At 42.8% G+C, this 15,318-nt stretch overlaps 1 protein-coding gene across 3 annotated transcripts in view; it reads left to right on the top strand.

Annotated features, from left to right (window-relative positions):
- Positions 1–15,318, top strand: part of prickle2a (prickle homolog 2a) — a 60,558-nt gene that overhangs the window by 32,147 nt on the left and 13,093 nt on the right. For all 3 annotated transcript variants that reach the window (XM_084389736.1, XM_084389734.1, XM_084389735.1), the window contains exons 3-6: positions 3,265–3,378; positions 4,815–4,952; positions 6,170–6,373; positions 6,576–6,762. In XM_084389736.1, coding sequence (XP_084245862.1) covers positions 3,265–3,378; positions 4,815–4,952; positions 6,170–6,373; positions 6,576–6,762 — 643 coding nt within the window. The remainder of the gene's footprint in view (positions 1–3,264; positions 3,379–4,814; positions 4,953–6,169; positions 6,374–6,575; positions 6,763–15,318) is intronic.

Genomic DNA, 15,318 nt, shown 5'->3' with positions numbered 1-15,318 from the left:
TCGGTTAAATACACAGGAGCTAAACCGTTTAGGGATAGGTCAGTATGATACTTTGTAATTGATACAGGACTTAACAGGTAATCAATGGAGGGATGATAAAAATGGGTTTTATTTCTTTCTTTTGATTTTGAAATTAAACTTGACAAGGATGTATTCTGACAGGTTTCATTAGATTCACTCGTAGAGATTTAGATATCAATGATCTGTGCTTGTGAGGGAAATAGAGACAGATGAGGATCGCTGAGCATGTCTGATTTGCTGTTGAAAATTACATTGTTGAACAGATGGAAAGGAAATGGCTCATGTCACAGAACCTGTCTCTCTCTCTCTCTCTCTCTCTCTCTCTCTCTCTCTCTCTCTTCTCTCTCTCTCTCTCTCTCTCTCTCTCTCTCTCTCTCTCTTCTCTCTCTCTCTCTCTCTCTCTCTCTCTCTTTCTCTCTCTCTCTCTCTCTCTCTCTCTCTCTCTCACACACACACACACACACACACACACTCACACTCACACATACACATTTTTAAATATTTGATATTGAAATTAAATATTGTGCTTTTCATCTCAGATGCAATCTAAATACTCAATTCATCTCAGTTCATCTCTAAGCAATGCATCACACACATTACACAAAAACAGTTTGGAGTAAATATGTAATACAGTAAATATGTGGTTTACAGTATGTAAACCTCCTGTTTGGAGGTTGTTTTTTTGGAGCCTGATGTGTCTTCTCCTTTAATTCGGTTTTGGCATGTATGAACACCGCAGTCACGCTCCGATCCGCACCATAATAATGAGATCGATCATGGATTAGATGAGGTCTCCATCTGAGAACCTCTCCTTCTTCTCATGTCACAGTAAATGTTGCCTCGCTCTCCTCAAAACGTTGAACAGTCAGCCTGGCTGCTTCCAAGTGTTTCTGTTTCAGTTTTCTCTTTAAATCACCCAGCAATACAAGTGTTCACTGCTGAAGAAGCAAAGGTAGCTTTAATCATCTCTCTGCTTCAAGGAATAGCTCTGCACTGGGCACATGCTTCTTTAGAGTGAGACAGGCTCCATGCAAGAGGTCACAAAACCTGCATCAAGAAAACCTTCAGCTGTTCATCACCAACACACACTGATTCTAAGCTTCCCCTAGCTAACCCGTCATGATCCAGTCATCTTCTAGAAAGGAGGGTGAGATTTTGAAATTGAGGAATTTCTGTCTTTACACCTGCAATAGAACCGTGCGTCCCATTGTATATCTCTCCGCTGCAGGTCTCCATTATGTCTCCCCATTAACATAAAAACTAAACCTGGACTGTCATTTCGGTCGATGTGCCTATGTTTATCATGACCTGCATGGGGTGTTCAACAAAGTCAACTACCCAAGAGGAAAACCTATCCACTGTCAATATCTGAAACTAAGGCCATGGAGGAATACACAGAGGAGGCACTGCATTTGAGCCATCTACTTCTCCAGCTCCGACAAGTTTCTTTTCCTAGTGGAAAAGAAGGATGAGTTCTTTGGTCCATGTATTGACTACTGTGGTCTCAAGGCTATCACCATCTAGTGCCTGCTGCCATTGAATAGGCCATATCCAAGCTGGAACTTCGCAGTGCCTACAACCTGATTCGTATACATGAGGTGGATGAATGGATAACAGTCTTCATCACCAACTTGGCCATTATGAATGTATATTGATTACATCTGGATCTTTCAGACTTTCAGGCTATTTCAGAGTTTAGGAGCCAAATGTGAAAACGCTCTCCCTCCTTTAGTGGACTTAGATATTCTAGGTACTACCAGAAGCCCAGAGTTTTGTGACCTTAAAGAACTTGATGGATTGTAAGGCGATAGAAGATCGGTTAAATACACAGGAGCTAAAACGTTTAGGGATGCACGTTTAGGGATGAAACGTTTGCAATTGATACAGGACTTAACAGGTAATCAGTGTAGGGATGATCAAATTGGTGTTATATGATCTTATTTTCTTGGCAAGAACTGGTCAGAACTTTAGCAGCTGCTTTTAGGCTTCAAATATAGTCAAAATATAATGTCTTATTTCTTTCTTTTGATTTTGTAATTAAACAATCTGCAGATGTGTTAGATTGTGAGGGCATCTCCCATGCACAGATCGAAAACAGGATTAAGGTCTGGGCTCTGGCTGGGCCCTTCCAAAATATTCATCTTTCTTTGGTGAAGCCATTCTTTTGTTGATTTAGATTTAGTGTGCTCGGATCATTGTCATGATGAAAGGTGAAAGTTCTCTTCATTTGAAGCTTTCTAGCACAGTGGTTACTTTATAAAAACAACCACATTCCCTGCATAGTGGGGTCTCACAATCTATACCCAGAAGCCTTTGTGCTTGAAAAATATAATTATGTATGCTGAAGCAACACTATGTCTAGGCAATATCTCAGGAATATCCAGTGGTGATTGGGATATTGCTATCCGAGCACCAATGCTTGCCCAAACATACCAAATAATGTTTTTCAAGCATAAGCACATAAATCTGGTCATTTTTGTGTTTATAAGTTATTGTTTTACATGAAACATTGGGATATAGGGACCTACTTTATGTTTGACGTCTTTTCTATGTACTTACATAAAAATTGACTTGCACCTATTGCAAATAGGCTGTGTATTGTATAAATACATGTTGTTTCACTGTACTTCTTACATTTGAAGTACCTGCTTATAATTTCATATGTAGTAACATTATTGATACCTCAGCCCTAAACCTACCCAACTGCAATAGCAGATAATAGAAATCTGGCAAGAGTTTAAAACAACATGCAGGTTTTTAATAATAACATGTACTGTATGTACATAATAGTTAAACAGACCTATATGAAGTTATGGGGGACCATAAATTCTACAATAAACTTAAAGTAATAGTTTAATTAAGCAAATCATTATAATAATAATATTTCAAAATGTTTTTTATTTATTCAATCACCCCCACAGTATAGACAAGAGAATGCAAAATAATATTCTATACATTTTCATCGCTTTTGTTTAGCTTTTCTACAAAACGAATATTAACCTTTGATCACCTGAGGCATCTTTTCCAAAATTGTATTGTCAAGTTGTTTTATGGCCGAAATGAAGACCCACGCATTAATCAAGTCCGCTTTGTTTTACACAAAGCTTTCACGTGGTTTATGCAGTAGTCAATAGAACAATTACAGTATATGCACAATATGTCTGTGACAAAACATATTCCTAATTGTTTATATGAATTATGTGATCCATTTGCCTCTGTCTGTTTCTGTTTGCGTGAACACAGGTTCATCAATACTACAGCTTTTTCCCAGAAGATAAAGTCCCTTATGTGAACAGTATTGGTGAAAAGCATCGAATCAAACAACTCCTTCAGCAACTGCCACCGCATGACAATGAGGTTTGTTAGTACAGTCATAACTCAAAAAAAAGTTTAATACAAAAATGCATAACAATAGCACATACCAATCGCACATTTATTCTTTAATTTCATCTTGAGGTCAGCTTGTCTCTACTCATCTTAACATTAGACTTCAAGAAGTATGCAAAATTATTTCAACACATTATGGATGTTTTTAGTTTTTTTTGAGAAATAGAATTTAAATATAATTCATTAAAGAAGATTACATTCTTTGTTACAAGTCAGAGGTCAATTACTGATGCTTAGATGCTTAGCTCAGTTAAATTAATGTCTGTTCTCTTTCAGTTCTCTTTCAGTCAGTAGTGATACTTTGTAATTGAGAACTGGCGTAATTTCGCCTGTAATTTCAGTTCTCTTTCAGTCAACATTACGTCAGAACGACTGACGAATTGGGATCTCGCCTGAGAGTCCAATCACCTTAGAGTGTAACTAAATGAGCCAATACACATTGGCGTACAGCGATGCTGACGTCTCCATTCCCTCCTCCAGGGAATGGGGGATACAATAGTAACCTAGACATTTGCTAAACAAATGTGCTTGTCAGAAATCAATAATCTCCACTGGTACTGAATGCAACATTTACATGAGTGTACTCACACTGTAAATGAAAAGAACTCGTCTGGAGGGACTCCACCTTTAGTACTCAACTTGTGTCCTGCATTACAATTGTATACATACACAAATAAAAGGTGTGTTACTTTGGTCAGAATTATCTTGTGATTTTTAAGTCAGATCCCAAGCACTTTGATAAAACAGTTGCCCCAGTTTGCACTGTATTGTCAATTTATGAAGTACTGTCATGTTTTGATGTTTTCTGGGTGTTACAGAATCCTTACATTTGTGCCTGGTTTTTCAACCGTCTTGTCCAATAATTGTAAATTATTTACACAGGGCACTACATAGTTAAACTGTGTAGGTTTAAATCCCCATTTGCAGTTTTAAATGCAATTGCAACTGTTTACAGGTTAAAGATTTATTAAGCTACAATCCTGGGATCTACAACAAAATCTATGTAAAATTGGGCTTCATAAAACAAAACACCACTTGATCCTGTATGTTATAGGGATTTTACCCCAGGTAGGGGGTTTTCTTAGGCAAAGTGGAGTAAATATTATACAAATAATATACACGAATATTATAAAAAAGCATATTTATTAATAGCAATAATCTGAATAAATAATACCTGTGCAAAGATATGCAGTTCATTCATAACTTCATCATAGCTGTTTATGACTGAAAAGCAAGGTTGGGTTAGGGTTAGGGTTAGGGTTAGGGATACCACTTGGCGCATTAAAATTTAATGTGCAGGTGTATGTTCATCTGCACTTTATAACGGCATTGCATGAGGCTCATCCAATAAGAATTCAGATGATTTGTAATGATGCTTTCTTACTGATGATACTTTCTGATGTCAGGTTCGGTACTGTACCTCACTGGATGAAGAAGAAAAGCGGGAATTGAAGATCTTCAGTAACCAGCGAAAGAGAGACAATCTAGGCCGAGGCACTGTCCGACCTCTACCCCTCACTATAACTGGAGCTGTATGTGAACAGGTACATGCCAGTACTAAATCACAGCAAGCCAGAGACTGGCACAAAATATAAGCGATTGGAACAGGACATGTTTTTTGAACCATTCATAACAATGCAGGCATTGATAGTCTTTTAGTGGAGATATGCAAGCTTTTGTTTCTCACCCTCATTAACTTAGAGAAGTGGACGTAATCTCTCCATAGCCGCCAGACCGGCAGTCATTTGCATAAATTAAACATTATCTCATCGACCAATCAACATCTTTTCTGGGCTAGTGAGCTGGATTAACAAAAATGAAGCCATGCAGATGTAGTAAAAATGTTTCGGTATATATTTCAGTAATGATTGCATGTTACACTGCATATTATAGGCTGCACAATACAGGTAGGGACACACCAAACCAAACGCCAAAGAACTAGCGCTGATGAAAGCCGACTGTGTTGTCTGTGTTACTGTTGTTGCCTCAAAAAGTCTGTGCTTGAACGAACCGAAAGGACTACAGGCGACTGTCAACTAGCACGTGCGTTCCGTGCCTGCGTGTAAAGGACATAACTGTCTATTTTAGTAGATATATTCGTCATTCTAACTTGGAAAGCGAACTAAGACTGCATGTATACAAACCATAAACAAAGCAGTGCTTGCTTACCGTTCTGAATATCAAAATGATGATCACGTTCTTTATTCCACTTGACTCATGTTATTATGAAAATATTAGCGTAGTGCAGGGGTGCCCAATCCTGCTCCTGCCGATCGACTGTCCTGCACAGTTCATCTCCAATCCTAATTAAACACACCTGAAGCAACCAATTAAGGTCTTCAGGATCACTTGAAAATTAAAGGCAGGTGTGTTTGATTAGGGTTGGAGATGAACTGTGCAGGACAGTCGATCGGCAGGAGCAGGATTGGGCACCCCTGGCGTAGTGGAATGCTCAGGTAAGATGACGTAAAATTAGACAGCCTTCTGTCTGTGGCGTCATGACTTCTTTGCTCGCTTTCATCACTTTTGCTCTTTTTTTTGTTCGCTAAACTGAACAGCCAATCAGAGTTCTCTCTCTCACCGACGGCCCGACGCCGATTCTGTGTTGAATTGGCCAAAAAAAATGTACAGCGTCCGACTAGAGCCAACAGTGCGGAACACAGCAGAAAAACGAAGTCGGTCGGCGCTCAGAAACGGAAAAGGTGTGTCCCTGTCTTAAGGTGCAACAAGCAGCAAATGACAAAATGTCCCTCTCACACAGTGCAGGGACCAGATCAATGGTGGCGATATTGCAGTGTTTGCCTCACGGGTTGGCCATGGCCTGTGTTGGCACCCCCACTGTTTCGTGTGCAGCGTGTGCTGCGAGCTATTGGTAGATCTCATCTACTTCCACCTGGATGGCAAGATCTACTGTGGCCGCCACCATGCTGAACGAATTAAGCCACGTTGCTCAGCATGTGATGAGGTAAGCTGACCATGTAGAATCTAAGCATCTGTCCAATGGCTGAAATCAACCTTTATTCTGTTTGCATTCTTAAACATTCCAGTGGGTGACCTGTGACATGTCAGTATCCAGAAGCGCTGCTTCAGAATATAAAATCTTTCACATAAATTGTGAACACAAATGCACACACGCATGGTGTTAATAAATCTCTCTCTTTTTGTAGATTATCTTCGCAGATGAGTGCACAGAAGCAGAGGGGCAGCACTGGCACATGAGGCATTTCTGCTGTTATGAGTGTGAGGCTCCACTAGGTGGTCAGCGGTACATCATGCGTGAGGGTCATCCTCACTGCTGCAACTGCTTTGAGTCACTTTATGCAGAATACTGTGACTCTTGTGGAGAGCACATAGGTAAGGGAGGGCCTCCTTCAATCTGCATTTTTCCTCATGCTTCAATCCACAGAATTACTGCAAGATCAAACTAGGGCTGCTTTTACACTGCAAGTCTTAATGCAGAGATCTGGGGCCGTATTCACAAAACATTTCATCTGACCACTATAGCCCCTTTCACACAGAGATTCCGGAAAATACACGGATAAAGTGACCCGGGATTTGACCCGGGTTCGTTTGATTTTGGTTCATTCACACTGCCAGTGATTTTCCGGAATCAGAGAGTGCGTTCACACACAAGCCGTAAAAATCCCGTAAAGACACATGACATCGATGTGACTTAAAGGGCCCTATTTTAACGATCTGAAACGCAAGTGTCAAAGCGCAAAGCGCAAGTAACTTTGTGGGCGGGTCTCAGCGCTGTTGCTATTTTCCCGGCGGGATAAATGACTCTTGCGCCGGGCGCAAATCTAAAAGGGGTTGGTCTGAAGTAGCTTCATTATTCATAGGTGTGGTTTGGGCGTAACGTGAAATAAACCAATCAGAGCATCATCTCACATTCCCTTTAAGAGCAGACGCACTTTTTCCTTGGCGTATTGCTATTATAACGGCGGATTTGCCAGGCGCGCGTCAAGAGCGGTTCACAGCCGAGGAGAGCAACGCTTTCGTCACGGCCATAAAAGAGAGAGAAGTGACATTGGGGATGGGAGAAACACACCCAAATTAGCTTCGGCTAAACAGGCATATAATAATGTGGGTAAATGTGTAAGCTAGATGTATGCTTTTATAATAAATTATTATATTTATAATAAATTATCTATCTATCTATCTATCTATCTATCTATCTATCTATCTATCTATCTATCTATCTATCTATCTATCTATCTATCTATCTATCGTTTGTAATAATATGATTTGCAAAAATGAAAACTGCTGCTTCTGTGTAGATTAGAGAATCACAGTGTATGAGCGTTTGTGCACTCTATACATTATGGTCAAGCATGCGCCCTTAAAATAGCATAATGAACAACGCGCAACGCGCCACTGACTTTAGACTAGTTTTTTTCTGGCCAGTGGCGCAATTGTTTTATGGAACAGTAAAATAGCACCAGGGAACGTTTGCGCCAAAACACGCCCCCTTTTTTGCGCTGAACCGCCCAGAGAGCGCAAGTTCATTCCTTAGTTTAGCGACGTGCTTCTGTGGAGGGAAAAGCGCGCTTTGCGCGGGTGCAAAATAGGAATGAAACATGCGTCGGTGTACAAAGTCAATTGCGCTGGGTGCAAGATAGGGCCCGTAATGTCTCAGCAGCATCTTAAGTTTGCTTATGAGCTGCGATTTCTCTCTTGAGAAACCACGCTTGTGCATTTTTTTTTCTCTGATTCGATCATAAACTAGCGCATTACGTTACGTTTCACAGCTGGCGAACGATCCCGGCTTCAGCGGCATCACTACGACACGGCATTGATTACGGCTTTTGTTCACACACCGCGTGTTCCAGGAATGAACACGGCAATGTTACTAGGTCCCGGCAATTTGCCGGGATCATCGCGTTGTGTGAAAGGGGCTTAAGAGTTCTCCGAAATGGCAGTGAAAAGTCTTAGTTAACCCTCTGGGGTCTAAGGTGTTTTTGGGGTCCTTGAGATGTTTTGACATGCCCTGACATTTGTGCTTTTTTCAGTTGCTTATAAACATATTAATGGCAAAGGTATAATTACACTCTTTTTAGCACAAACAGGGCTACCATAATATGTGAGCAACATGTACAAGTTTGTATTTTTGAGATAATACTGTTTATGCATAGTTATTGAAAAAACAAAAAATGAAAGTTTCTGAAATAAGACCACAAAACACATACTAAATATGTGTCCACAAGACTTGACTAATGGATGTTTTCGCCTAGAATTTTTGTTTCAAAATGATGTGAAAATCATCCTGCCTACTCACAAAATTTAAATCAATGTATTGTTTTATGTGAATAAGACACTTTTTGTTTAGAAAGGCAATATGCATGGGGGTGTGAATGATCATGAATAATGCTGTGATTCACAACTGAGAAGAAAATGATCTGCTTAATGAGCTGCATAATGAGCTTTTCAGTCAGGTATGTCCCTGAGAGGGAACTAAAGAATGTGAGGACAAAAGATTATATATTGCTTTTGCTTGTAGTTTACTTACAATATAGTTAACAATTTAATCCAAATAAATGAAAGTCAAAAGCTCATTTTGAGTACACAGTCATACCTGGAAACAAATCCTGTTCAAATAGGCTATATGGAATTCTACAGAATTGGTTCAAACTTAGAGTTGGAAACATCATGACATTTTTTTGTCTTTTTCCACAAATTTTGTATGCATGCAAATTGTATAATATCCAAGGTAAACATTTCTAGTAATTATGCAGTTAATTATCATACTGTATTTTCAGAAAGTTTTGGAATATTTATCCTATCCCCAAATTTGTCACTAATAAAACACAATAATACATAATTTAATGAGAAGGCTAATATTGACCTATTAAGATTGTGTTTACATCTACCTTGTAAATATATTTTTTGCTATTTTATTAAAAAGTTTTCAGATGTAAATCCACAACAATTACAAAATATTTGTAATTACAATTAGACAACAAAAAGCAGAAATTGTCGAACAAAAGCTTATTTGATGTACATTTCTAGTAATTATTTGGGTTTGGGCTAAACTCCTCACTCTCGGCTGGGGATACTGGAATAACTCTGGGTTTGGGCTAAACTCCTCACTCTCGGCTGGGGATACTGGGAATAACTCTGGGTTTGGGCTAAACTCCTCACTCTCCGCTGGGAATACTGGGAATAACTCTGGGTTTGGGCTAAACTCCTCACTCTCGGCTGGGGATACGGGAATAACTCTGGTTTGGGCTGAACTCCTCACTCTCGGCTGGGGATACAGCAATAACTCTGGGTTTGGGCTGAACTCCTCACTCTCGGCTGGGGATACTGGGAATAACTCTGGGTTTGGGCTAAACTCCTCACTCTCCGCTGGGAATACTGGGAATAACTCTGGGTTTGGGCTAAACTCCTCACTCTCCGCTGGGAATACTGGGAATAACTCTGGGTTTGGGCTAAACTCCTCACTCTCCGCTGGGAATACTGGGAATAACTCTGGGTTTGGGCTAAACTCCTCACTCTCCGCTGGGGATACGGGAATAACTCTGGGTTTGGGCTGAACTCCTCACTCTCCGCTGGGGATACGGGAATAACTCTGGTTTGGGCTGAACTCCTCACTCTCGGCTGGGGATACGGGAATAACTCTGGTTTGGGCTGAACTCCTCACTCTCGGCTGGGGATACAGCAATAACTCTGGGTTTGGGCTGAACTCCTCACTCTCGGCTGGGGATACTGGGAATAACTCTTGGTTTGGGCTAAACTCCTCACTTTCCGCTGGGGATACTGGGAATAACTCTGGGTTTGGGCTAAACTCCTCACTCTCCGCTGGGGATACGGGAATAACTCTGGGTTTGGGCTGAACTCCTCACTCTCCGCTGGGGATACGGGAATAACTCTGGGTTTGGGCTAAACTCCTCACTCTCGGCTGGGGATACTGGGAATAACTCTGGGTTTGGGCTAAACTCCTCACTTTCCGCTGGGGATACTGGGAATAACTCTGGGTTTGGGCTGAACTCCTCACTCTCCGCTGGGGATACGGGAATAACTCTGGGTTTGGGCTGAACTCCTCACTCTCCGCTGGGGATACGGGAATAACTCTGGGTTTGGGCTGAACTCCTCACTCTCGGCTGGGGATACTGAAATAACTCTGGTTTGGGCTGAACTCCTCACTCTCCGCTGGGGATACTGGAATAACTCTGGTTTGGGCTGAACTCCTCACTCTCCGCTGGGGATACGGGAATAACTCTGGTTTGGGCTGAACTCCTCACTCTCCGCTGGGGATACGGGAATAACTCTGGTTTGGGCTGAACTCCTCACTCTCGGCTGGGGATACTGAAATAACTCTGGTTTGGGCTGAACTCCTCACTCTCCGCTGGGGATACGGGAATAACTCTGGTTTGGGCTGAACTCCTCACTCTCGGCTGGGGATACTGAAATAACTCTGGTTTGGGCTGAACTCCTCACTCTCCGCTGGGGATACTGGAATAACTCTGGTTTGGGCTGAACTCCTCACTCTCCGCTGGGGATACGGGAATAACTCTGGTTTGGGCTGAACTCCTCATTCTCCGCTGGGGATACGGGAATAACTCTGGTTTGGGCTGAACTCCTCACTCTCTGCTAGGGATACGGGAATAACTCTGGGTTTGGGCTGAACTCCTCACTCTCGGCTGGGGATACGGGAACAACTCTGGTTTGGGCTAAACTCCTCATTCTCTGCTGGGCATACGGGAATAACTCTGGGTTTGGGCTGAACTCCTCACTCTCCGCTGGGGATACTGAAATAACTCTGGTTTGGGCTGAACTCCTCACTCTCCGCTGGGGATACGGGAATAACTCTGGGTTTGGGCTGAACTCCTCACTCTCGGCTGGGGATACGGGAATAACTCTGGTTTGGGCTAAACTCCTCACTCTCCGCTGGGGATACTGAAATAACTCTGGTTTGGGCTGAACTCCTCACTCTCCGCTGGGGATACGGGAATAACTCTGGGTTTGGGCTGAACTCCTCACTCTCGGCTGGGGATACGGGAATAACTCTGGTTTGGGCTGAACTCCTCACTCTCCGCTGGGGATACGGGAATAACTCTGGGTTTGGGCTAAACTCCTCACTATCGGCTGGGGATACTGGGAATAACTCTGGGTTTGGGCTAAACTCCTCACTTTCCGCTGGGGATACTGGGAATAACTCTGGGTTTGGGCTGAACTCCTCACTCTCCGCCGGGGATACGGGAATAACTCTGGGTTTGGGCTGAACTCCTCACTCTCCGCTGGGGATACGGGAATAACTCTGGGTTTGGGCTGAACTCCTCACTCTCGGCTGGGGATACTGAAATAACTCTGGTTTGGGCTGAACTCCTCACTCTCCGCTGGGGATACTGGAATAACTCTGGTTTGGGCTGAACTCCTCACTCTCCGCTGGGGATACGGGAATAACTCTGGTTTGGGCTGAACTCCTCACTCTCCGCTGGGGATACTGGGAATAACTCTGGTTTGGGCTGAACTCCTCACTCTCCGCTGGGGATACGGGAATAACTCTGGTTTGGGCTGAACTCCTCACTCTCGGCTGGGGATACTGAAATAACTCTGGTTTGGGCTGAACTCCTCACTCTCCGCTGGGGATACGGGAATAACTCTGGTTTGGGCTGAACTCCTCATTCTCCGCTGGGGATACGGGAATAACTCTGGTTTGGGCTGAACTCCTCACTCTCTGCTGGGGATACGGGAATAACTCTGGTTTGGGCTGAACTCCTCACTCTCTGCTGGGGATACGGGAATAACTCTGGGTTTGGGCTGAACTCCTCACTCTCGGCTGGGGATACGGGAACAACTCTGGTTTGGGCTAAACTCCTCATTCTCCGCTGGGCATACGGGAATAACTCTGGGTTTGGGCTGAACTCCTCACTCTCCGCTGGGGATACTGAAATAACTCTGGTTTGGGCTGAACTCCTCACTCTCCGCTGGGGATACGGGAATAACTCTAGGTTTGGGCTGAACTCCTCACTCTCGGCTGGGGATACGGGAATAACTCTGGTTTGGGCTAAACTCCTCACTCTCCGCTGGGGATACGGGAATAACTGGTTTGGGCTGAACTCCTCACTCTCGGCTGGGGATACTGGAATAACTCTGGGTTTGGGCTGAACTCCTCACTCTTGGCTGGGGATACTGGAATATCTCTGGGTTTGGGCTGAACTCCTCACTCTCCGCTGGGGATACTGGAATAACTCTGGTTTGGGCTGAACTCCTCACTCCTTATGGAGGATCCCTTTACCACTCTACAGATAAAGCGTTGTCGGGAAAATTCGGTTCGCGTATCTACCCCGAAGTGATACAATTCTGTATCAAAAAATGTTAAGGCCAGACAAGTAGTTTTTTAAGGCTTGGTTTGTAGGGAACCTACACAGGAATTACAAACCTGTGCACATATATTCAAACGCGCATACCAATAGACTGAACTTGTAAAACTCATAATACGCATGTGCATGCCATCAGCGTTCTCACAGTCTGTGTAGAGTTTCCTGTTAAAACGGTGTCGTGTTAGCGGCCCCTAAGTTAATAACTAATGATCGTTGCGACGGAAGTGAATCAATCAAATTAATTTTAGCTGGAAAATAACTTTATTCAAGAATTGCTATAAAGCCAAAACAATCTCTGTTACTTTAAACTATCCTTGTATCTCTGTAAAGCCGCTTTGGAACAATCTACATTGTTAAAAGCGTTATATAAATGAAGATGACTTGACTTGACTTGACTCTCCGCTGGGGATACGGGAATAACTCTGAGTTTGGGCTGACCTCTGAGCTCGAGAGACCTTGATCCCCTTGGACAGCACGCCAAACACGCTTATATTTTTTTACTCTATTAGGTCAGTTGTAAGTGTGAACTCGTGAAAACAACTGCCACAGGTAATCGGATATTATTATTTATTTTTTTATAAAGTTTTTTTGGGGCATTTTATCGTAGATTACAATCTATAAATCAAAATATGTATTGCATTTATGAAGAAAAGGTTCAGCACCCATGGCTCTATCGCTATGGCCTCAATGGTGTCCAATGTAAGTAAAGTAGAGAGGTAAGATTACATTTATTAGAATGAATTAACAAACGAGAGAGAGAGAGACTGTGAGTGTGAATTACCTGTGTGCATCTCTACAGTGTCTCTATATGTAATATGTCCCTCTGTCCCTTTATGCACCCCCGGAAGATGATTTTGTACATTTTAAAGTTTAAAATTAAGAGCCAACCCAAGTTCAGTGTGCAAAATGAACAAAGAAAAAAGTCAGTGAATTAATTTTTACCTGAACTTTAACCTGTTAAGCTTCACCAGTGCGTGGACTCCTGTGCTGTCGTCATGAAAGCGCTTCACAAAACAACGTCCCTCAGGGCTTTTAGCTAAAAAATTTGCAGATTTGGAGAAATATTGATAGATTCTCATAGGTTTACATCAGATTACTATAGACAGAAATAATATTTATTGAATTTATACCCAAATGCGTCGATGTAATCATTATGAGCGCTAGATACTCTGATGTACTGTGTTTTCAATCCATACTGGCAGCCTGAGGGCGCCCTATGCACAGTATAGTCCATATATGGAATACATGAAGAAGAGCCATAATCATGTGACATTCCAGGAAGTCCCTGACACATACAAAGCTAACAGAGATCGCTGTAACATGCAGGTAAAGATGTTTTGAAGACAATAAACATGATTGCATTGATATTTGATTTATATGTGTTCTTCGAGCCATGTCAGGTATTTTCATAATAATAGATTATATTTATAATGTAATGCTAATCGATATAGACTTTATCATCGTGCAGAATACTATAAAATAATATATTTTCTGTCAGATTTTTTTATCTGAAGCCAAATCAGATCACAGAAGATTATTTAAAACACTCGACTTGCATTATCTTTCTTTGTCCTTTTTAAAGCCCTGCACGGGCCTCGAATCTAGGCCCAAGCACGGCCCTGGCCCGAGACGTTCAGGCCCGAGCCCAGCGCTGGCCTGAGATGTTCAGGCCCTAGCCCGGCCCTGGCCCGAGACGTTCAGGCCCTAGCCCGGCACTGGCCTGAGATGTTCAGGGCCTAGCCCGGCCCTGGCCCGAGACGTTCAGGCCCTAGCCCGGCGCTGGCCCGAGACTTCAGGCCCTAGCCCGGCGCTGGCCCGAGACTTCAGGCCCAAGCCCGGCACTGGCCTGAGATGTTCAGGCCCTAGCCCGGCCCTGAACCGAGACGTTCAGGCCCTAGCCCGGCGCTGGCCCGAGACGTTCAGGCCCTAGCCCGGCGCTGGCCAGAGACTTCAGGCCCTAGCCCGGCGCTGGCCCGAGACTTCAGGCCCAAGCCCGGCACTGGCCTGAGATGTTCAGGCCCTAGCCCGGCCCTGAACCGAGATGTTCAGGCCCTAGCCCGGCGCTGGCCCGAGACTTCAGGCCCTAGCCCGGCCCGTGTCCGACAGCTCATCAGAATTCTCAGCCCGAGTCCGACTGGAGGCCATTTTTTTTCCCTTACACAGCCTACCCCATACTACTGTTGCAGCCATTAAAATAGTTCAGTTTTGTTTTCAATGGCAAAGTAGTTATGTTTCTTTTCATTTCTTTATTAAGTTAATTTAGACAAATATTCGGAGCAATTTTTTTTTTTTTTTTTTTAAATGACGACCAAGCAGCCGACAGCGAGTTAAACATGTTTGATCAATTTAGCCTCTCAAATCAACACTTTACTTGGCTACAATAAAATCCATAGATATAAAACACTTAAAGCATATCACACAGACAGTTAGTTTAAACGTTTATTATCACAACCACAGTAAAACAACATTTTTGAAAAGCTGAGGCAGGCTGCTCTGCTGTTCGCAGTCACAACAGCGCTCGCAAACTAAATGAGATACAATCTAAACAAATAAAATTAATAAAATTAATTTAAAAACAAACATG

This window comes from Rutilus rutilus (genome assembly GCF_951802725.1).
Source record: "Rutilus rutilus genome assembly, chromosome: 19".
In the NCBI taxonomy this organism is placed as follows: Eukaryota; Metazoa; Chordata; class Actinopteri; order Cypriniformes; family Leuciscidae; genus Rutilus; species Rutilus rutilus.
Note: the sequence above shows the minus strand (reverse complement) of the source record. Positions and strands in the feature narration are given on the sequence as shown.